Source organism: Sarcophilus harrisii, chromosome 4 (assembly GCF_902635505.1).
Source record: "Sarcophilus harrisii chromosome 4, mSarHar1.11, whole genome shotgun sequence".
Classification (NCBI taxonomy): Eukaryota; Metazoa; Chordata; class Mammalia; order Dasyuromorphia; family Dasyuridae; genus Sarcophilus; species Sarcophilus harrisii.
Genome location: NC_045429.1, coordinates 442,350,443 through 442,374,254, shown reverse-complemented (window position 1 = coordinate 442,374,254; position 23,812 = coordinate 442,350,443). Strand labels below are relative to the sequence as shown.

General features: G+C 43.0%; 1 protein-coding gene across 1 annotated transcript in view; it reads right to left on the bottom strand.

Moving 5' to 3' along the window:
- Window positions 1–569: 569 nt before the first annotated feature.
- The window catches only part of LOC100918039 (S-adenosyl-L-methionine-dependent tRNA 4-demethylwyosine synthase TYW1), a 207,548-nt gene continuing 184,305 nt past the window's right edge, over window positions 570–23,812 (bottom strand). Inside the window, exons 15-16 of the mRNA XM_012549824.3 lie at window positions 16,141–16,308; window positions 570–1,792 (exon numbers count right to left, since the gene is read on the bottom strand). Coding sequence (XP_012405278.1) covers window positions 1,571–1,792; window positions 16,141–16,308 — 390 coding nt within the window. The 3' untranslated portion in view covers window positions 570–1,570. The remainder of the gene's footprint in view (window positions 1,793–16,140; window positions 16,309–23,812) is intronic.

The following is a 23,812-nucleotide window of genomic DNA, read 5'->3' as shown; positions in this document are numbered from 1 at the left end:
TCAACAGAAATAACTTCCTACTTCTTAACATATAAATATATATATATATATATATATATATATATGAAAACTGCATATATATATATATATATATATATATATATATATATATAACTGTACTTATAAACTAGTTAATATGCATTGTCTCCTTGGCTATTCACAACTGCCCATTGAAGATAATAAATGTTATATTTTACAAAGAAAATGAGTCTCGGAGAGAGGCAGCATCCCTCCCTGCCTCCCATCCCTTACCAAGGTCACCCCCACCCTCTTGCCACACTGCTGTAAAGATATGACCAGATTTCCCTTTAAATATCTTCTGGGCGGGTAGAGTGTAGGTATTGGCAAGTCTCTCTAAGTTGTATCAATGAGGTGGAGGAGGCCCTGATTTTTCTCATGGTCTATCAACATAATTTAATAAGTGTCTGATAAACCCTCTTAGACCCAAAGCTACTGAGCTCTCCCTCCTGTAAGGCACCCAAAAGAGGCAGAACTATAAAGCCCACTTAGGTGCCAGGATGTGGGTCGCTGCAAAAAAAAAAAAAAAAAAAAAAGTCAAACTTTCTTTTTCGGCACTTTTCCAGCCTTTATGAGTCACTTTTCAGAGGTTAAGAGACGCATCTATTAAAAAATATAATCAAAAGAAAACTGGTGTTCCAAGTATTCCAAAAAGAATATTTTATTAAGCTCAGTTCCTGGGATGAAGGCATTTTTAAAATAACCATGATGACCTTCCAAAAAGACAAGCTCTGAGGACGTGTGAGCTCACCGCCGGAGAAGAAATGGACCTTGAGATGCATGGGAACAGAGACAACTCTAAGAATGAAGGGAAGACAGGAGCCCACTTTATGTATGACTATGAGATGCCTGAAAATTCACTGCTCGTATAAAAAGCAATTGTCCTCCTGGTTTGGGAATCTGGCTGCGAGGAATACTCCAAAGCCATGACTGCACCCTGGTGCAGAGACTTGCTTTCTAATCCAGTCATGGATTAGCTCTCGGGGAAGCAGGGCGGAAACAGAAAGACACAGAATGCAAACTGGATCTCCACAGAACCACAATCCATTTCCCAAGGGCTGGTACCGAGTCAGCCAAGTCAAGAGCTGACTGTGTGGCAGTAAAAGCCACCTCCGTTTCCGACGAATCGAGTGGCTCTTGGGAACTACCAGCAATCCGAACTCCAGGAGGCCAATGACAGGGTGCCCAGGCAGGGAGATTTAACCCATGCCAGCCCGCCCCTTCACACCACCTGGGCACCAGGCGGGACAATTGTGCTCACTGCACTGTGAGTGAAAGTCCAACAGTAGTAGTCCAGAGACACTGGCCATTTTCCTGCTTAGATCTAAGAGAGGCAAGACCCTGAGTCCTATAATAAAACTGAGTCTGGGATCTAAGGTTGGGGCTCTGCCTTTCCTTCTCAAATGCAGGGGAATTCCTTCTCCGGAGAATTCTGCTTTTTGAATATTCTCTGCATGAAAATTCACTTGAGCTCTCTGCCTTTGGGATCACACAGTTAGTGAGGACTCGTCAATTCTAGGACCAGCTCCCAGCTCCCAACTAAAGCTGAGTCTCAACAGCCGGAGATGTCCTTCGATTTGTTCTTTCTCTGGAATCTCGTGTCCTTGGGATCAAAACCTCGCTCACCAGCCCCAAAGACTGCCCAGTGGGGAGTCTTGGCCATATAATCCTTGGCGCTGAAGGTCTTTGACCCTTTGCTGGTTTCATACTCTTGGAAGAGCTCCTGGAATCGGTCATAATCAATCCAGGTCCACCATTCCCCATCAATCTTGAACTGTGAAGAAAAAGTAGAGTTGTCAGATTAGTGGCTAAGGGTGATCACACAGCAGAAAATACAAGTCATAGAAGGCGAAGCAGAAGTGATTTTCTTAAAGAAACTCCTAAAGCAGGTCACCAAGCAACAGCCTGATTTTTTCTCTAAAACTTGTCTGATAAAGGTTAAAAAAATCTCTCCATGTTCCAAGGCCTGGCTCAGACTCACAGCGGATTGTTTTCTAGGAGAGGGAGAGGGGAAGAGGGGAGACAAAGAAAAGGGAGAGGGAGAGAAGGAGCGGTTTGTGGAAGGTGGAAGGGAGGGACTCGCCCCTCTAAGAGGTTTGTTCCAATGGTCTAGGAGAAAGGGGATGAGTTAGGATATGGCTGTGATGGGGACGGATGTCCAGGATGTCACAGAGACTGAGCTGTTGAAATCTGGAAACTACTTGACATGTGGGATGAGGGGAAGCGCCGGGAGAAGATAACGAGTTTTTTAAATGAAAAAAGAAATAAGGGCTAAATCCTGGATCGCGCGGGAGATATCTGTGCAGAGACAATAATGAACCCTGTGGGGATGGACGACATCCAGGAGAGAGTTACTGAGAGGGGGCAAGACAGAGGTTCCTGGACTGGGTGTGAATGCTCCCTCCCCAAAGGGGACCAAGAGGAACAGTCAGAAAGGCAGGAGGAGAAAAGGGGCCACAAATACCCTGAGAGGAGAGAGAATCCCACAGGAGAGCCCGGTGTTGGACACTTAGCAGGGCTCAAGGGTGGGAGAAGGAGATCCCTGGTGTGTGGAATAGAGAGAAAAGGTGAAGAACTTCCAGGAATATGTGAATTCTTTTTCTGTATTTTGTTTTCATTATTTCTGTGTTTCCCCTATGACCTGCATAATATGTGCAGGCCCATATGTACTTGAGCCTTGGCCAGCGATATCTGAAGCCTGAAGGCCTGATTTTCTGTTTTCTAAAAATCAGGTGATTTCCATCTCAATCTCTCTGGATAGCAACAGTCAATTAGATGCCTCCCCCCTCCCTTTCTCAATGCTCTCTTACTTGTGATGTAATCTCTTGTATAAAAGCTGTGTATCTTTACTACTTCTTTAGCCTCCTACTGTGAGCTTTCTCTTTCCCCTATCTCGTGATAGAACGGCTCATCCTCCGGAGGTATAATAAGTGACCTTTCTGCTTTCTATTTTGAGTGATCTCTGAGTAGTCATTTTGAGTAAGGGTCTTCTACATCCCACACACTGGTAACTAGAGGCAAGTGACGAGATCAGCAGATTCACTGCAAAAGTCTAAAAACCCAAGTTAGGACTGTGAAATCTCTGGGTCAAAAACATCCATGTTCTGAGCATCCAGTGAGAAGTCCCTCACGCAGGCTCCACTCAGCCACACAGCGGCCTTCCCAAAGCACAGGGTGACTGGGACACCTCCCGTGCTCCCCACACCTCAAGGAGCAGACGTGAACGCTTCCCCAGCTGCCCTTTCTCTCTCTGCAATCTCCTCACCCTTAACTTCCCTCTACGTGCTCCCACCCTTGCCTGTGGCCTCCCCCAATTGAAGGGGAGCCTCGTGAGGGCAGGGACCCTCGTTCTGCTTTTCGTTCTATCCCTTTGGTTTGGGTCCAGGCTGGGACATAGGAGGGCCCTAACCCGTGACTGCCGACCACCTTACCTGATTGAAACCATAGTACGGTGTCTGCATAAATCCTAAGAATCAGCGAGCAGGAAAGTAATTCGATTTCTACTCTCCCCTCGGCAATATCGATAGTTCCCATTCTGACAGTACTTTAAGACTTATACACAACCACCTTGGGAAGCCGTGTATTTAAGTATTAATAGCCACATATTGTAGACAAGGCTTCTGAGGCTCAGAGCACTTAAGTGGCTTGCCCAGGGTCACAGCCAGTTAATATGAGAATAGGATTGGAAATCAAGTTCCATTTTCTATAATGAAGTACCATAGCACCCCACAGTACAGCCCTTTTTATCCGTGTGTGTGTGTGTGTGTGTGTGTGTGTGTGTGTTGGAGGGGAAGGAGTCAGTTCAATATAGTGGGCAGGAGGCTCACCCAGCTATTAATTAAAGCCAGGATCCGATTTCCCCATTTTCTAACTTCACTGATATATGTAACCCCCTGTTCAATGTTCTAATCAAGAAAAGATGTGAAATGTACGGCTCTCAGGGACTTGGAAAAATGAAAAATTCTGCAGAGCAAAATCTGACTTTTTGCTGAAAGGCGCAAAGCTTTGTGGGTTAAAATGGAAATGGATGCAAAATTTCAATTATTTTACCCATATGCAATCTTGAGCATCCTATCCTAAAGTTGTGCTTTGGAATGGCGATGTGTTGGGGGGGAACCAGAAAATGAAGAATCAAGAAATCACTAATTTTCTCTCAGATTATTATTGTTATTATAATCATTCTTATTTCTTCTTCATCATCAAATAGGAGTTAAATCCATCATTTCACTGATGTAGGTATCTCCCACATGAGGAGAGGAGAAGAGAAGGGAAAGGAAGGGGAGGAAAGGATTTTAAAAATCTTTTGAATGAAACTGCTAACTTTTAGTCGGAGTGACATGAAGACAGGAAACCATGTTCAGAGATGGCCTGATTTGGGGGAGGCCCTTGGAATCAGAAATAAGGCTGTTCAGAATAGGAAAAGTACAAACAAGTAGCAGTCACACAAATAATAGGGGCCTTTGCTTCTATGACCAAGATCTCTATGGTTGACTGTAAAGGAAATAGAAAGTGGACAATGAAGGACTCGGCATTAAGGTCAACTTTCTGAAACCATAGAAAGGTGCAGGAACAGCTCTAGCTAAAAAGCAACATTTTAGAGATGTGTGTGAGTGTCTAAGTCAGCAGATACATCAGGTACGGGGCTGGGACACTGCTCTCCCAGTCTGATCCCACAAGACCCCACAAGGTGGGTACCCTGGGAGCTGGCAGAGAAGGAAGGTCTGAGGAGAAAGAAGGGTCAATCAGCAAGAAGGGACGAGCTCAGGCTACTTTCTCTTTCCTCTTTCCTTTTCCTTTCCTCTCCCCAAAGACTGAAAGATTCTTTCCAAGAGGGGCCTTGGCCTGAGAAACAGATTTGGGGTGGCTCTCTCCCCTTCTTCTCACTTCCTGATAGAGGTTAGACATGCTAAGTAACCACAATCACTGGATTTGAGGAAGAAGCCTGAAGCAATTTCAGTGAAGATGAAACACTTATCAAAGGAGATTAAAGCCAGAAGGGAGGGAAGGAAGGAAGAGGACGAGTGTAGGAATAAAGATACTGAGGGCAAACACACAGACACCCAGCACACAGTAAGCACTAAACAAAGGCTAGTTGACTATTTCTTTTTCTTCCCCTGAGGCAATTGGGGTTAAGTGACTTGCCCAGGGTCACACAGCTAGGAAGTGTGAAGTATTTGAGGACAGATTTGAACTCAGGTCCTCCTGACTTCAGGGCTGGTGCTCTATCCACTGCCTGTTCCTTGTTGACTATTTCTGTTTTCAGTGGACAGAGGGCTGGGCCTGGCGTCAGATTCCAGCCCCAGACACAATATGTGTGACCTTGGACAAGTCATTTACCTGCTGTCTGCCTCAGTATTTTCAGCTACAAAATAGGGACAATAACAGCACCTATTTCCCAGGGTCGTTGGGAAATCTACATGAGATAATTGTAATTAGCTCAGCAGGCATCTGGCACACAATAAGTGCTACACAAATAATGCTGTTATTTCATAGCACTTTCTGCTCCTCCATACTACCCCATTTTCCTAGAGCAGGGCTGGAGGCATCTTACTAAGAGTTCCCTCTACCAAGGTCTTCACTCTCCTCTCTTCATTGCTATTTGAGCAGAGCACCCTGGAGCTAGGCTGATCAAGTGATGAGGAATAGGCAGAGACTTCAGAAAGATTCATCCTGCTCACGGAGAGACAATGGAAGCGGGTCCAGCCCAACCATCTGTTAAAGTGACACACCGTCATTTAGAAACATCTCCCCGCTTGCCCACTGCACACTGCTCGGGGACAAGCCCTCCAGACAGCTGCCAGAAATTCATGCCCCAAATCCCCGGCCAAGAAGCGCCCAAAGAACACAAGGTTGGAGCACTTCACTATTGCTGGCCAAGATGGAAGGCGGGATGATACTGGAAGGATGAATCAAGTTGGAGAGTCAGGAGCCAGGAGGGAGGATTCTGTGTCTGAGGAGGCAGGCTGGACGTCCAGTGGGGAAGCCAAAGGGGAGCCCCACATGAACCAAAGGGCCACAGCTAGGCTGGCGATGGGTCCCTCTAATTCCTAAACCAGAGTCCTCATCCAGACCGCCCCAAGCCTGAAGATGTCCATGACCGAGTCCAGCTGAGGCAATTATGCCCACGTGAAGCCGCTGCCGTCGGAGGGCACATCTACTCGTCTGTGAGTGCAGATGGTCCGAGGGGGACACCCCCAACGGGGCTCGCCCACACAGGCAGCTTGGGCCAACGCTGCCCCAGAGCTGAGGAGGACTGCTAGGTGCCCTCCCCTGCCAGCATGGAACCACAGGGAATGGAAAGGTGTGTGACTCCTCCCTGGAAAGGGCCCACAAAGACAAACACTAGTCATCCCAGGGGCGTGCGACATCGGGAAACCTTCGAGATCGAGATCATCTGGCGCAATGTCACTAAGGGGGTGAGGCCTGGCGAGGTCACTCACTAGTGGGGAGTAGAAGGGACTCCGAGCCCAGGGCTCTGGCAGGACAAGCTCTGGACCAGCTGGTCTACAGAACAAAATCATTGACGCTCGGCAGTGAAGGCTCAGGGATTTGGACTGTTGGGTCTTGTTTCAATACTCTTGGTAACTATGGTGCTCCCATGTATTTTATTTTATGCACTTAAAAGCCCAATTCGGAGAAGCCCAGTCACGTGGGCTGAAGGACCACATGACACAAAGTCAGTGAATAGGCCCTGCTCTGGGCTGTAAAAGTCGGGTTTGGGCCAAGCCCTGGGAGGTAAATTTCAGTTAGAGAGACCACAAAGTATTCTTATTTTCTTTTATTCACTCTTACTTCAAATGTTCAATGAGGCAAAATATATGAGTCCATGGAGGAAAGGAAGTCGATACTGGCCTACTGCTATACCAAGTTAACAGCTCCTTGCTTATTCTCTCTTCTAAGAGAAAAGGGTGTGGGGCATCTGGGAGAGAAGTGACAGAAGGAAGGGGAGGGAGCCTTCCATTAGAGACATTTAATGCCTATCCATACTGGCAATGAACCTCATTAAGATCTGGTGGCTTCTTTCATGTGTCTGGCACAGGAACAAGTTTATCAACATTTTTAGGTACTTGCTTTTGTTTGTTTGTTTTCTTTTTCAATTAATAAGCATTCGTTTTTCCTTCCTCTCTCTCACCAAGAAAAAAGAGAGAAAGATAAGCCCCTGTAAATAAGGATCTGTGGCTGAATTCCCACAATGGCCATGTCCAGAAACGCACATCTCCTTCTGCATCATGAACCTCTCAATTCTCCTGCTTTCTTCTCTGCAACTGATACTTTGACAAGAGAATCTAAACAGCCTCCATTTCTGCTGTGCTCCTGTCCTTCCTGCCCCCAAGCAAAGGACCAACATCTTCCTGTTCTAAGCCCGGACCCAGTGGCAAACTTAGGCCCAGGATGCTGCCTTTCTGGAACCAACTTGTCCCGATCAATCAAACCGGGCTCCTGGGTCTCTGTCCTCATTTACCCAGCAAGAATTCCCTGCTGCAATGTGACATTATAAAGTCCTCATTTTCTCCCCAAAGAAACCGTGTGCCTGCCTTTCTCACAGATTGTTCCAAATGTTCCTGCTTCTGACAGGTGAAAACCCGACATCCATCAGCTTCTTTGGAAAGATGGGAAAGAGCTTTAAAACGCCTTTCACAGCAGCTTCCTTTGGGTAGGGGAGTTGCTGCTCTTGTTACCAGGATCACTACAGATATAAGGCGCCATTATTATACTGTTTGTTCTAGACACTGATCCAGATTTCACAAGAAATGTTCTAAGGCAGAAAGAGTCCCTGTCAATCATTTCAGGCAGTCATCCGTTTCCGCCATTTGCATTTTCCTCCAAAGCTCCCCAGGTCACTCCAACAACAACCCTGGCTGCTGCTCCAACTAACAATGTTCTGATTCTAGTGCTCCACGGGGGTCGGCCCTGCTCTGCTAGTCTGTGAACCCTGAGAACAGCCGGCACTCTCAGTTCTTCCATCCATTATTCAGTTATAGACTCAATATGCTTCGAGTTGGAAAAGACCTTGGAGAACAGCTAATCTAATGCCTTCATTTTTATGGATGAGGTGGTCCCCTCAGCCTTCCCCGAGAGAGTGAATGACTTGGGCAGGATCACATGGCTGGTTAGTGGCTGTCAGACTCAAGAAGGTGAGAGCCGGGTCTCCAAGACCATTCCCCTGACCAAGACACTGAGGCCCGGCCTCCCAGTCTGGGCTCGGTGCAGCCCGACTCGAAAGCCAGACTTTGCAACAATAAAATTTACGCCAGCCTGGGGGGAACAAGTGCACAGGAAGGGCGGGAGAGAGAAATGAGAGAGGAGAGGAAGAAGGGATGGGACAGAAGCTCCCTGACTGGGCGGTCTTCAGGGATTTTAGTCGTGTCTGACTCTGTGAGTCTAGCTGGGGTTTTCTCAGCAGAGACACTGGAGGAAAGTGACTAATCAAGGGGCAGCTGGGTGGTACAGTGGGTAGAGTCCCAGCCCTGAAGTCAGGAAGACCTGAGTTCAAATCTGGTCTCAGACACTTAACACTTCCTGGCTGTGTGATTCTGGGCAAGTCACGTAACCCCAATTGTCTCAGGAAAAAAAAAAAATCAACTAATCAAATTATGAAAGTAAGAAGACACGACTGTCCTATAGAAACATGGACCGCCTTGAATGAAATGATGCAATGACTGGTATATATAATGGTCACAATAATGTAAATGTAAAATTTACATTTGTAATATAAGTCAAAAATGAGACGGGGCCTAGTGGATTATAAATGTGGCCCAGAGAAGCAATGAGGAAATGGCCCTGAAGAGGTTAGGAACAACGGGGCCAAGGACTCCTTCAAATGTACCAAGGGTTCATTTTGCTTGATTTTTTTCTTTGTTTCAAGGTTGCTCAGAGTAAAAGGTCTGTATCTGTGATATAAACACAAAAGGCATCCAGGGGACTTAAAAAATTAAAAAAAAAAAAAAAAAAAAAAAAAAAAAGGAAAGCCCCCAGCACACATCCCTTCCAGGGATCCGCCTCAGAGGCTGGAAGTTCCCCAGGCTCTGCTCCCACATCTCCCAGGCACATCCTTGCTGAAGTGGCTCATTTTGGTCATTGATCAAGCAGTCAGCGAGGGGAGGCCGAGCTACAATCCTGAACCAGAGTAATTTTTTCCCAGCATCTGAATATCTATCTTTTCTCTTGCTGTCAGCCTCCCTTACACCTTGTCTAGAATATTAAGGCAAAACCCTGACATGGAGTCTCTGTGGACACAGAACTCTCTATCATCCAGGCTGAACCAAGAGTTGCTGGTGTCCTTGCAGAAGATCCCACCTTCTAGCTGTTTGAAGAACAAGCTCTTAGACTATTTTCCTTCTTGTTAGACAAAACCAGGTAAAACATGGCTTCTCTGAGGGCTGCAATGTCATCTCTGTTGTAGGTGAGATCCCAAAGGGGTCCCCAAAGGAGACTTCTTTTCTCTGAGGTCAAGACTCAAAGGAGAGTAGTCATCCCCCACCATGATTCCAGAAGGGGGAAAAGGGGGGGAAAAATCATCACCAAGTCTTGATGCTCACAACTTCAGCAAGTCACAAAGGAAGCAAAAAGGGGGGATAATTACTAAAGGTTGCAGTAGTTCTGATCCAACTGAGCACAAAAGTTGCATGGAGTCATGATAATTTTCCAAAATGAAAGTGTGAGAAAATGCCCGAGCCCCTGATTTGAATTCCACATCTTCCACTGCCCCCAGAACGTCTCCTCTAGGGTCTCCCGGCAACCTCAAACTCACCATGCCCAGAACCAAAGATCAGGTCTGGATCCTGCCTCTCCCTGCCACTTGACATGTCTAGGACAGCTTGGGCAAGCCAGGTCACTTCCTTGGGTTTTAGCTGTGTAAATGGGGGTGGAGGGCTAAATGAGGTTCATCTTCTGCTCCTCCCCCTCATCTTCTCTGTCATGGGTCCCCATTCACCCACTGCCCTCTAGGCAAGACCTTGGGCTCATCTTTGTTCTTTCCCCTTTTCCTCTTCTCTAACCAAATGTAGTCGAGCAAATTCCATCCTCATCTCTTTGGTGGCCATGAGGTAGAGCCCTTCTCCCACTCACTGCCATGGCAGAGCTGGAGGTACCAAGTCATACCACATGACTACTTTCCCCAAACTCAATTTTTGCCAAGACTAGGAGAAATTTTCCATTTCGATTATTCCTTTTCTGTATTACCCAACTATCAAGAGGATGTAAAATGAGTAATAAAAACAGTAACATAACAGTGCCTTTATTTATTTGGCACTTTCTCAAAGGAACTCCAAGCTCTAGGCGGGGGGATTGTGTCATCCATCTTTACAACCCCGTATTGAGGTAAAACAGAACGGTGTTTTCCAATTACTCAGACTGCTTGGTTGGACAGACGGCCTGCCTCAAAGCCAAGCCAGGAGAGGAGAGCTTGTACCTGCAACTATGCAACTAACTCCTAAGAAAAAAAATGCAATCAAGAAGTCGCCCTATTCACTCTCCAAGCAGATTAAAAGATATAGCTCAAAAGATTCGAGTCCTGTGGCCTAGGAGCAGTAAGTCTTGCAGTGCAAGTTACCACCAAAAGCAGCTTGGACACTGAACTTTTTTATTCTGTTCTAGGGAAACAACATCCCCAGAATCCTTTGAGGGAGCAAAGTCTCACCATAAGAGAGTCCCATCTCTCCGTGCTATTTTGCATTCACAACATCTGCTCTAAGCCAAGAGGTTGACTTTCAATGACTTTTCTGCATGTCATTTTAAACAAACAATAAAAAAATTGCTCCCAGGAATATCGTAATAAAGAATGGAGCAAGTGAGATTTGTACTCTGTTCCCAAGTACCTAATGAATCTTAAGATAATCAAGATAATGAAATGTATTTATTTAACAGAGAACAATAAAAAAAGCAATTACGCTTAATACTGTCTACCTTATTCTCTGATTTACTTTAATAATAAGTTCTTGCTCATATTTTAAAGATTTATTCTCTCCTATCCCATACAACTGCACCGCTACAAATAGATTTGGCCTCTGGAAAAAAAAAAACCAACAGAAATAGAAGGGATTAAATTTTATAGCAATAAAATGCGTCGTTGAACACTCAGGTACTTTCCCCAAATTTGATTCCATCTGAGCAAGATTCTTCATGCCGTGCAAGCCTATCTGTGTTTGAGCAAATATAGTGAGAGGACAGTGGCTGTTCTATTAGACCAAGCAACCCTAATTGCAGGGAAATAAAAACTTCAACTGATTTACAGGGTAGAATAAAAGGCAGAAGAGAGAGTGACTTATGAAATGCTACAGCCTGCGAATGGAAGTTGGCCAAAAATCAATTAAATGGCCCTAATGAGGAGCACGCTGTGCTCTGTTCAAGAGATCTTGCCTCCAGAAGCAGTACCTTTTCCTCAAATACTTCTGAAAGTCTGTGAGAAGGAAGGCCTGGAACAGGAAGAGGGCAGCCCAGACATTATTCAGTTCCCCAACCCTAAGCCCAAATCCTCAAGTCGGCTCCTGACCTTTGAGGAGAAGAGGAAGGATTTGCATGTGTTACAGCAGCTTGGGCTTGGGGGTTCAGCTGCCTCAACAAAGGCTGCGCTGGGTCAACAACACGGTCAGGTTGGCTAAATATACATACATTTATGCAAAATGGACAACTCAGGCCAAGGATGACAATGAGACCATTTCCTTTCCCAACAACAGTCATGGGTCCAGCTCTGGGACCTGCTCCTAGACTGGCCCGCAGTTACGTGGCCGCAAGGGACCTCAGGGACTCTGGAGGAAGGGAGGTACAAGATATTCCTTTTCCTTTAAGCCCCTTCACAATAAGATAAAGTTGGCTTAAATTAAATCCAAACTGACCAATATAAATCTCTACCAATTTTTCTTCAGTTGTTTTTCAATCAGGTCCAACTTCATAACCCCATTTGGGGTTTTCCTTGCAAAGATACTGGAGTAGTTTCCCATTTTACAGATAAGGAAACTGAAGTAAGGGTTAAGTAAATTGTTTAGGGTCACACAGCTAGCAAATTTCTGTCGATGTTAGATGAGGACAAACGTCCTCTAACTAGCATCACTTTCTCTCCTTTTTCTGTGTCACATGAATTCTGCAGACATGGGTGAAAGCAAAATGTTGTATTTTTTTTTTACTCTTTTTTTCAGACTTACATGAACTGATGCTAAGAGAAAGCAAAATATTTTAAATGATTTGGAGCAGATTCTAAGTGTGATAGCAAGGCTAGAGCTACAGGCAGGAAGGGAAGGCTGCCTCTTTGGGCACCTGCTGAATCCAAGTAAAAGGGACAGCCTTGAGTTAAGAGAGATTGGCCAATAAGGGGCTAAACAAAGTGGGGGGCTGGGGGTGGGGAGGGTGGGACTGCGCAGGGATAAAGATCCCCTACTAAGGCATCTGCAAAGGATCTGGCTGGGAGCCAGGCCTGCTTCCAAAGCTGAGTAAAGATTAGTGATTAATTCTCGGCAGCTTATTAAAATGGGTGTGTGGTACCGCAGCTAGAACAGAACAATTCGGTAGCTCCTCCGATGAAAGAGGCAAAGAGCTTTGGAAACACAAATTAATTTTAAAATTAAAAAAGCACTTCCAGAGAAGAAAAGAATTCTTTTTCCGCTCAACTTTTAGCCAGTGAAACCACTAAGCTGGGAGAAGTCCCCTAAATGCTATTTGACTTGTTCTGAATATATACCTTCTTCACTTCTTGAGGTCTCCAAGGCCATGGAAGAAAAATAAAAGAACAGACAAATGACCAAAAGCACCAAGGCCAAAAAATTATCAAGCTTAAGGAAGTTAACCAGGCAAGAAAATGGGCCACATTTGATTCTTATATTTATTATTATTATTCAATTATTAAATATTATATAGTTATATACTGTTTGCTAAGCATGTGGGATATATTTTTCAACACATGTGTATGTGTGTGTGTACATGTGTCCATATTCCTTCAATGTCATTTGATTTTCACAGCAAATTTTATGAGATTGGTGCTATTATTATCCTAATTTGACACGCAAGAAACTGAAACTCTGAGAGGACAAAGTAACTGGCCCATACAGCTAGTGAGTGTGAGAAGATTTGAACCCAGGCTTCCAACCTGAGGGGCTCCAAAACCCTGCTTTTCTCCACTGCTTCTAGGCACTGACGGTTCATTCTTCAGAGCAATGGAGCTGAAAATTAACAAGAACAATGATGCTAGGAAGAAAAATTATATCCAGCTAATTGGAAGGACAATTTTAACTGCGAATGGTGCCAGGGAACTCTCACTGTGGATACTCAGAGACCCACAAGTAGTGACCAGTGGATTCACAGTAAGATGCTGGATCATCCTGGTAATGTAATCCATCCTTACTCATGCTCATTATGGTAAACTATCTTGATAAATACAATATTTTTTACATGTTCATATAAAACAGCATCAAACAAATTAGCAGTAATGAGCATGCAGGCAGTCAGATTATGCAAATTTGGCTCCAGGCTGCTGTCACCATCTGCCAATAGCAGTATCTGCCTGGGTAAGTTCTAACAACCACTTAAGTGACTACGGCTAGTTTCTCTGGCCAGCTTTTCTAGTTCCAGCCCAGGATGGGAAGAATCTGGACAAGGACTGAGTTGGCACCCAAAGCATTCAGCTTGGCTAGGTCCACAATGTACTTTTAACCATGAAGAGCTTAAATTTTGGTAAAGAAAAAAAAAATGACGGCCTAAAAGCATTAAGGACGTGAGATAGTATGGCCAGATGTGAAAACGGCAGTGGGGTCTCATAAAGTTTGCCTAGATGACTCCTCATTGAGGAGGGGAGAGACCAGAGAGAACACTAATAACATCCTCCCAGCCCTTGGTACCACTGAGGAGACTCCCACTCCCTCATTTCCTATTTCTGCTCATGATAGCATCACACTCCAAGTTATACAGGCTCCTAATCTTGAGGTCACCTGTGACTTACCCCCCATTTATTCCTCACTGTGGCAGGGGTTCTTAAGCTGGGGTACAGACACACACACACACACACACACACACACACACACACACACACACACACCAAGGACTGATCCATGGATAGATTTTGGGAGGAGAGGACTTGAATGGGAAAAATTATGCCTTTATTTCAATATGACTGGTTTCCTATGTAATCTCGTATATTTTATGCTAAAAGGGGTTATTCCTACACTATATCCAGTTAGTCCAAATCCCTCCTGTTTTTCCTTTGAAATAGGAGCCTGGTCTTGTTGAAAGAACCTGGGTTGGATAGCCAGACACGTGGGTTCAAGTCCTGAGCTCGACACCTGCTAGGGCGAGGTTTTGCCGAGCCTCAGTTTACCAATCTCTAATATGAAGAGAATATTTGCATTCTTGAATCGCAGGGTTATTGTGAGGAAAGTGCTTTATAAAACCAGACAGACAGGACATTTTGTTGTTTCTTTAAAGAACATTTATCTTCTTCTTCTCCTTTCCCTGCTACCTTCGGAACTCAGAGCAACAACTAGTCCCTGGCTAGCACGCCTCATCAAACCAGCTGTTCTTCCTATCTTTGATCTCTGCTTCCCCAAAACCACATTCAGGACTGTCCTGATAGGGCCAAGTAGGGCAGTTGTGTCCTTGATGCAGACAAAGCAGTTTATGATTTTTACAAATCTTTTCTGCTTTTTATCTTTGAAATGCCCTTGGAATGACTTCAACTGCACAGATGTCTTGCCAAGCTTCCTTTGATCTAGCTTTATCTATCATCCCTTCTCATTATGTTATGAGATCACTGATACTGGTCAAAATAATCCATCACCTTGATCCATGAGACTTACCAGCCAAATTTACGTAGCTGGTGTTGCCTTTCGTAAACATCTCTTTTCCCTTTGACAAATAAATCAGATGCTTGCTTCCTAAGGCTCTTCCTGGGCTCTTCTAGTCTCCTAGTTGTCACAATTAATTTACTTCGGTTAAACCTTTTATAAAACTTTATAATCTGTGTCAATATCCTATCTGTTGTCCATTTCCCATTTCTGAGTGGCTATGAACAAATTTAGAAGGAGTGGGGGGGGAGGATGTTTTATCATTTACTAAAGGCTAGGGGTTAATGAGAAAAGCACCTTTTTTTAAAAAAACTAAACCTTTTAAGTCAATCACCTCATCTAAGGAAATGATACTGAAAAACTGGAAAATTAAATTCAACGTTTTTTAAGTGTTTGCATTAGGCTTAACTATGTGGCAAGTTATGGCTGTTCATTTATATTTCAGTTATCTGATGGCATTTACAAGACATCTTTGTTTCAGAGAAACTGCATGTGTGATCACAGACCAGCTCCTGCCCAAGTCCTGAAGTGCTTGACCAGAGAGGTGACAGGCAGCCCCCTTCCAAGGTGAGGAGGCCGTGTCTCATGCATTTGTGCAGATCCAAAAGGCTGTGAAATCAGAATCCAAGCGTCTGGCTTTTGTTCCAGGCCATTCCCTGGAGAAGCAGTTCTGGAAGCAGCTCAGACGCCGCTATCTGCTTGTTCAAGCAAAGAGCTTTCCATGTTTAACATGAGCAAAATTTTATCTTGCACAGAAACTGTTTATTTATGGAGAAGAGGAAACATGAATCTGGTGAACTTTGACTAGCTTAAAAAAAGAACCAAGACAATCATTTGGATAATGACTCTAATACTGGCTTTCTGATTTGGGCTTATGGTCATCGTTATTGTTACTGTTATTTTAAAAGGGATAAAAAGAACTTTGTGGAAGAAAGCCTATCTCTGGACACCATTCCCCTTTGATAGTGGCAAGATCAAAAAGGGGGCGAGGGGGTGGGGGCTGGAATCATCAGGTAAAACTGAAAACTTTCTGGATACCAGGAATTCTAAGTGACCCAGAAAAGGATAAATGCTTTCTTTTCTGATAGGGAGAAACTCATCTCAGGATCATTGATGATTGCTGAGTTTTTCTCCTTCATTTCAGGCAGGGACAAGTCGTACAGATTGCAACCCAGCGAGCACACGGGCACCCTGGGGATGGCTCAGAAAGGAAGGGGATGACGCAGACAGGCAGGGGACAGCTTGGCCAAAGAGGTCACTGGTCTGCAAAGTCACAAAGACGAGGTACAGAAAAGGGAGGAGCAAGTGAGCACAGCTACACTGCTGCAGGAGGAGGCCCCCCATCCATCCTTACCTTGGTGTGTGCGATCAGGAGGCAGTTGGAGTGCTCGTGCTCACAAGCAATTTCGTAGTTGGGGAGCAGGTCCACGAGCTCTTCCACAAAGTGGATGACCTCCTCGTGCCAGGGTACGTTGGCCATGGTCAAGTTACTGGCTGAGCTTTCTCCGCAGTAGGTCACACCCTATGGAGACATAACAGCAAGGAGGATGAAAACTAACAACTAACCTCTCCCCTGGACCAGCCCTAGAAGCAACACGAACTGTCTGGGACCTAGAAGAGACATATTCATTTTATATACATTCATTTTATAGATGAGGAATGATAAACGTTGAAGGTCACATAGCCAGTCAGTGATGGAGCAGGACGAGCATCTACATCTCCCGACTCCTCCCTGGTCCAATACTCATTGTCCCAGGAAACCATGCTTTCTGTGAGCTGGATATCCAAAGAGTTCCATACTAAAGTTATCCCATTTCTTATTTATATAATACAGAGGATCATTTCAGTAGTTATCACACCTTCCATCTGAGACTTTCAATGCATGCTAAGTTTGTGTAATACTCATATATTGTATCTAGGATATACTGTGACATATTTAACATGTATAGGACTGCCTGCCATCTGGGGGAGGGGGTGGAGGGAGAGAGGGAAAAAGTCAGAACATTAGTGAGTGCAAGGGATAATGTTGTAAAAAAAACAAAACAAAAAAAAAAAAAAAAAAAAACTACCCAGGCATGGAACTGTCAATAAAAAGTTATAATTTAAAAAAAAAATTGTGTAATACTCAAAGAATTGTGAGTTCTTATTCCATGATACATGGATTATTAAACATTTCTCAACAAAAATTTCTTATCTGTTCTAATTTTATAAAGTCCTATTTGGAGGGGAGGGGACAGGGGCATGGTTTGGGAACAGTTCATTTGATTCTATAAAGGAAACAATGCCTTCTCCCATCTTACAGAAGGAAAAAATTGAGCATGGTTAGTGAAAGAGTCTAAATCAGAGACTCTACTTATTTTGTGTGGTCTTATGGAACCGAAAATGTTTTTAATGCATAAAATAAAATGCATGAAATTACAAAGGAAACAAATTATATGGAAATAAAGATGTATTTTCTCCCTATCCAAGTTTATGAACTCCTGAAATCTATCCGCAGATCCTAATTCTAATGGTCTGTGGTCCCAAGTTAAGAACTTCTGTTTGCAATAAACTATAATATCATAAATGTCACATCGCTATAAAGATTAAGCTTAATTCTAATGTCAGTAGAATTTTTTTCCTTTGGAATTTTCTTAAAGATATGTAGAACCATAGCTCCAGAACAAAAAAGGACCTAAGAAGCTGGGTGGTCTTTCCCTCTTATTTTGCAGATGAGGAAACCAAGTTCCAGAGAGACTGACAATTCACCAGGGATCACTCGGGAAGTGTGAAAAATGCAGTTTTACCCCAGGTTTTCTGACTCCTAAAGTCAATGCTCTTTCTGTACTTCCTCCTTAAATGATTAATGAGATGTTGATTATAAGAAAAGTAATCAAAGTTCTAGGAGGACAGAAGCCATTTCAGCTCTGACTGTAAACCCCAAACAGCTAGTACAAAAGGAGACAGACTTATAGAACATACAGAAGCTCCATGCCTATATAAAAATACTTTTTCAAAAAAAAAAATCCCTGGACATGGAATACATAAACTAACATAACCAAAAATGAAAGTGATATTTTAACAGACAGGGGAAAAAAACTGCTGTTGGGGTGCCATTCACAAATTGGCTGTCACTGTGCAGTCAGATCACAGATTGTTAAAGCAAAGATTCAAAATTAACATAAAACTGTAAGAATTATGAGGGAAAAAAATATGGCATACAATTAAAACTACTCCAACATGAACTATTTAAATGAGCTGTTGGTGCTGAAAACTGGGACATGGATGAGAAGTAAGGATTGACACGGATTATAACAATTTCCCAAGGAAGTTTAGTGGATGCAGATCAATTGCCATAATGAGGAGCTCAAAAGAGCCTGAAGACTCCATTGGTCAGCAAACTCCTGAAATCTGTGCCAACCAGGGAGGCAGAGATCAAAGCCAAAGGCAATAATGATTTGGATACAACCGTGTTTTGAAGTATTACAAGACTGAACATAAGACATCAGTAACTGCCCAACCCACACACTGACTTTTCCATCTCTTTCAAATGTTTATGATAATAATCTATGCATGCCCCAAGAGTGGCCTTGAAGAATACGTATGGAAGGAAACAGACTTCTGCAAACGCCATTCCATAGCGGATCCCAACTTTACAGTCATGTAACGAAAGTGACAGTGCAAAGAATACAAGACTCCATTCTGCTTTCAGTTGCTGACAACAAAAAAGCACTCCATTTGGTAGCACAAATGCCAACTCACAGGCTTTCTTCTAGTACGATGCAAATGTGAAAACTATAGATTATTCTTTGAAAAAAATGCAGAGAAAATAACTGTATGGACATGTATACATATATTGTATTATATATATATATATTAGCATATTTAACATGTATTGATCCACCTGCCATCTGGGGGAGGGAGTGGGGGGAAGGAGGGGAAAAGTTGGAACAAAAGGTTTTACAAGGGTCAGTGCTGAAAAATTACCCATGCATATATCTTGTAAATAAAAAGCTATAATAAAAAAAATGCAGAAAAGAAATCACTTTGTTTGGCAGTCTTCTGCAGATGAATAACCAGCAAGGGATAAGACAGGGAGATGCATGCTTGCCAATGATCCCTGCCACCGCTATAGGGGACCCTGAGTACAGAATTCAAAATGATCAAGGGCTCCTCCATTTAAATTCTGGAAGAGACCTCAAGGTCACTTAACCCAACCCCTCAGCAGTAAGGTGATGTTGCCCAATGTCACATTCCCAATTGAGGTCAAAGAAAAGGAGTGAACTTGGTTCTTTGGCTCTAAGATCTGTATTTTTTTTTTTTTGCAATAGCTTTTTAAGTTCAAAATACATACAAAGATAGTTTTCAACATTCACCCTTGTAAAACTTTGTGTTCCAAATTTTCCTCCTTCTCATCCCCTTCTACCACTCCCCAGATAGCAACTAATCCAATATATGTTAAACACGTGCAATTTTTCTATATGTATTTTGACATTTATCATGCTGCATAAGAAAAAGTGGATCAAAAAAGGAAAAAAAAAAATGAGAGGAAAAAAATCAAGTTAACAAAAAAGGTGAAAATACTATGTTGTGATCCACATTCAGTCCCCATAGTCCTCTCTCTAGGGTGCAGATGGTTCTATCATAAGAGCGTTGGAATTAGCCTGAATCAGCTCATTGTTGAAAAGAGCCACATCCATCACGACTGATCATCACATAATCTTGTTATTGCCGTGTACAATGATCTCCTGGTTCTTTCTACTCAGCACCAGTTCATATAAGTCTCCCCAGGCCTCTCTGAAATCAGCTTGTTGATCACTTTTTATTGAACAATAATATTCTATTAAATTCATAAACCATAACTTACTTAGTCATTCCCCAACTTATAAGTGTCCACTCAATTTCCTTGCCACTACAAAAAGGGCTGATATGAACATTTTTGCACATGTGGGGTCCTCGTCCCTTTTTTATGATCTCTTTGCAATACAGACTCAGGAGAGACACTGCTGGATCAAAGGGTATGTACAGTTTAATAGCCTTTTGGGCATAGTTCCAATTGCTCTCCAGAACGGTTGGATCAATTCACAACTCCACCAACAATGTATCAGTGTCCCAGTTTTCCCACTTCCTCGCCAATATTTATCATTATCTTCCTCTGTCATCTTAGCCATTCTGGGAGGTAACTCAGCATTGTTTTAATTTGTATTTCTCTGATCAATAGTGGTTTAGAGCACCTTTTCATGTGACTTGAACTTGTTTTGACTTCTTCCTCTGAAAATTGTATTTATATCCTTTGACCATTTATCAATTGGAGAATGGTTTGTATTCTTATAAATTTGACTCAATTCTCCCATATATTTAAGAGATGAGGCCTTTATCAGAATTCTTGGACATAGAAATTTTTTCCCAATTTTCTGTTTCCCTTCTAATCTTGACTGCATTGTTTGTACAAAAATTTTTTTTATTTAACATAATCAAAATTATCCATTTTGCATTTTATAATGTTCTTTAATTCTTCTTTGGCCCTAAATTCCTTCCTTCTCCACATATCTGAAAGGTAATCTATCCCTTGTTCTCTTAATTTACTTACAGTATCACCCTTTACATCTAATCATGAACCCATTTCAACCTTATCTTGTAGGGTTTTAAGTGGCAGTCAATGCCTCTTGTTTCTGCCATACTATTTTCCAATTTTCTCAGCAAATTTTGTCAAATTTAACAGAAGCTGAAGTCTTTAGGTTTATCAAACATTAGATTACTATAGTCATTGACTATTAGGCAGGACCTATATTCTTTATGCCATACCAGAGAAATCTCCATGTATGGTGAAGTCCTAAGTATGCTCTTGTCTGTAAGACACTGAGACAGTTGCATCAAGCCTGGAATCTCCAAAGGAAGATTCATGATTGTTCCTAAGTTAAGCCCAAGTGTCTCATAAAGAAAAATCAAGAGGATGAGGAATGCTGGTTGTCCATTTTACAAAAGTCAGATGGAAACCCCATAGAGCTGGCGCACCATCGTCTGTCTTCAGTGTGTGTCCAGCATCCAGATCCTGATACATCTTTTCATGATAACAGGTTAAAGAAAACGAGCTTCCACCTGAAACAAAAAACCCTCTTTTGACAGTAATCCTCAGCCAGGGCTGCTGTATGGATGCTGGCTAGAGAAGATTAAAGGACACAAAGAATTAAGTTAAAGGTCACCCAAAAAGCAGAAGAGAGCCTGGTTGGAGAGATGAGCAGGCTACAAAATATTAGAAATGAGGAATCATGGCAGAGGCAGCATTCAAGGTGTTGGCACAGAAACTAATGACTCCAGAAAAGAGATAGACCAATCGCATGGGAGAAGAGACGGTCATAGTCCATGGGCAGAGTTTGTATTGTACAATGTCAAGAAGATGAAGAAAGCCCTGAGAATGATGGGCAGACAAGGAGATTTATGGAGAGCCATGGACAAGGGCTACCCCAAAGTAGCAGGCAGGGATAGTCACAAACCACGTCACTGGAGAGCACAGCCATATCAGGACCGAGGAGAACACTGGAGAATCCCCCACACCATCAAGGAAACACTTAATGTTTGTGGGAATAAGTTGGAAATGGATCATAGAACTGGGAACAGCTCTACCATGAGAAGAACAATTTCCCCCAGAAGATGAGGATACCAGAAGAAATCCATTCCTGAATTCAGCTTCCCACCCAAAGCATCAGCCATAATGTTTCATCTTTCCCAGAAGACAGTCCCCAAAGCTCACCATTCCTGGAACTCTCCCCAAAATGCATCCCAACCAATACAGGATGAGAGAACTTGCCCATGGAAGATACCTTTAGGGTCGTTTTGTCCAGTGTCCCTGTTTTACAGATGAAGGACCTGAGGTCCTGAGTAAGAAGCAGTGGGTTCTGTAGCTCTGTCTAGTTTCTTTCCTCCCCTCCATACCCCAAACTCAGCTCTCCCTGAAGTCAGGCCACAGAAAAGCTTCCAGGAGCTCAGGACCCAACTTCCTAAAAATCTATAGCAAGAATCACACCTGCTTTTGCAGCTAGCTGGTTTTCAATAGCAGATCAAATAATGTCTTGAGCTACAGGCTACACACATACAGAGCAGCCCTGGTAGGAACCTAGAGACAGTCAAATTCTCCCCACTGACATGACTGCTCACGAGCTCTTTGAACAATCAATGTATTTTAAAGGGAGGAGAAAAAACAGCTCAATAACAGGAGAGCTCCCTCAGTCTGTGTCAGGTTTACCGATTTCCACATCCAACGTGAACAATTTTGTGATTTGCCGGTGGGCGTCTCACCAGCTAACAGGGCAGTGGGTGAGGAGGTAGGTATGGGAGATAGCTCCTGGGCTTGGAGACAAGATCGGAAACCAAATGTTAGCTCTGACACCGTCTAGCTGCGTGACCCTGAACAAGGCACTGACCCTCTGTGTCCTGCGAGCCCCTCTCAGACTCTCCAGATGCTAATGGACACGTAAACAGAAGGTGTTGGTGGAGGGAGTTGGCACACTACTGGAATCACAAGTTCTTGGCGTATTTCATCAGCCACTTAACATTGTTCTGACGCGCTTTTATGGTCGTGATCAAATAAATGAGAGAGCATTTGTAAAAAGCACTTAGTATGAGGCCGGGCACAGAGGAAGCACCATGTAAATGGTGATTCCCTTCTCTTCTGCCCTTCTCCTCTTCTCATCACAATTTTAGGGATTCTGACGGCACTAATTTCCCAATGAGGCTGTTCTGAGAAGTCATTTTTAGTGGGAAATTCACTTTCTTTGTTTTCAAATATGGTGGAATTTTCTGGTATAAGTTTTGGGAATGATCTAACATTCTATTTTCTTGACGTTCTGTCATTTTTGTCAAGTCTGACTCTTTGTGGCCCCATTTGGGATTTCTTTGGCAAAGATTCTGGACTGGTTTGCCATTTCCTTCTCCAGCTCATTTTACAGATGAGGAAACTGAGGCAAACAGTGAGTTGCCCAGAGTCACACAGTTAGTGTCTAAGGCAGGATTTTAACTTAGGAAAATGAGTCTTACTGACACTAGGCCCCATGCTCTTTGCACTATGGCGCCTTCTAGCTGCCTTAACATTTTATTTACCTATTGCCCATCTCTTGGAAAACCTGCCCAATGAAATCATGGAAGAGTCTACATCTCAGACTGACTGGGAAACTAAATAGAAATATAAAGAGAAAAATAAATGTTCTCAGATTAATTGGAAACTTTAGAGTAAGAGAGAAAAAAAATTTTAAGATGTTATTCAAAAATCTTCTTTCTTGTCTCAAAGATTCAATCCAGTTCTACTAAAATTAAATTCTAAATGATGTCTCTCAACTCTCCTACCACACAAAAGGAAAAATCTGAGAGAAATACAAGATGATTGAATCAAGTTTCTTAATTCTTCACTACAAGGAATCAGGATTTTTTTTTTAACCAATATCAAGGTACATATAAATCTCATATGCAAAAAAAATAAATGTTAATTAACTCCTTATTTGTTGTGTAAATCACAACTTTAAAAAACTTTAGAGACTTATTGAAACAATAAAAGGAGACAAATGGAAATTTCCAAAGTTCTTAGAAAGTTGATTAATTCTCAAGGAACAATGGAAATCAGATCAGTGGGATGCAGAACACATTGACTCAACTTTTAAAAGTCAAATTAATTAATTAAACCAATAAAGTCCATAACCAGTGTGTCTGCTAATATATTTCAATACATTTCCTTTAAAATGCATAAAGTCAGAAATGCATTTTTCCCCCTCTGTCATTTCCCACGCTGGTCAAATCCAATTAATGTAAATCCAACGGCACTGTCAAGATGCTTTTCACTGAACTGAAATTCTAGTTGCGATAGTTGCTGCTACCCCACACTCTCAGCACAGCCCGAGAAGAAATAAAGGAGGTGGGGTTTCAGCCTCCCTCAGGGAATTGTGGTCCAGAGGAAAACTAATGACAAAAAAAAATGTCTCTTAGAGCAATCTGGTCTCTCCTCCAACAGCCCCATCAGCTGAAATTTATAGACTCACCTAGGCCAATGTCAAACTTAA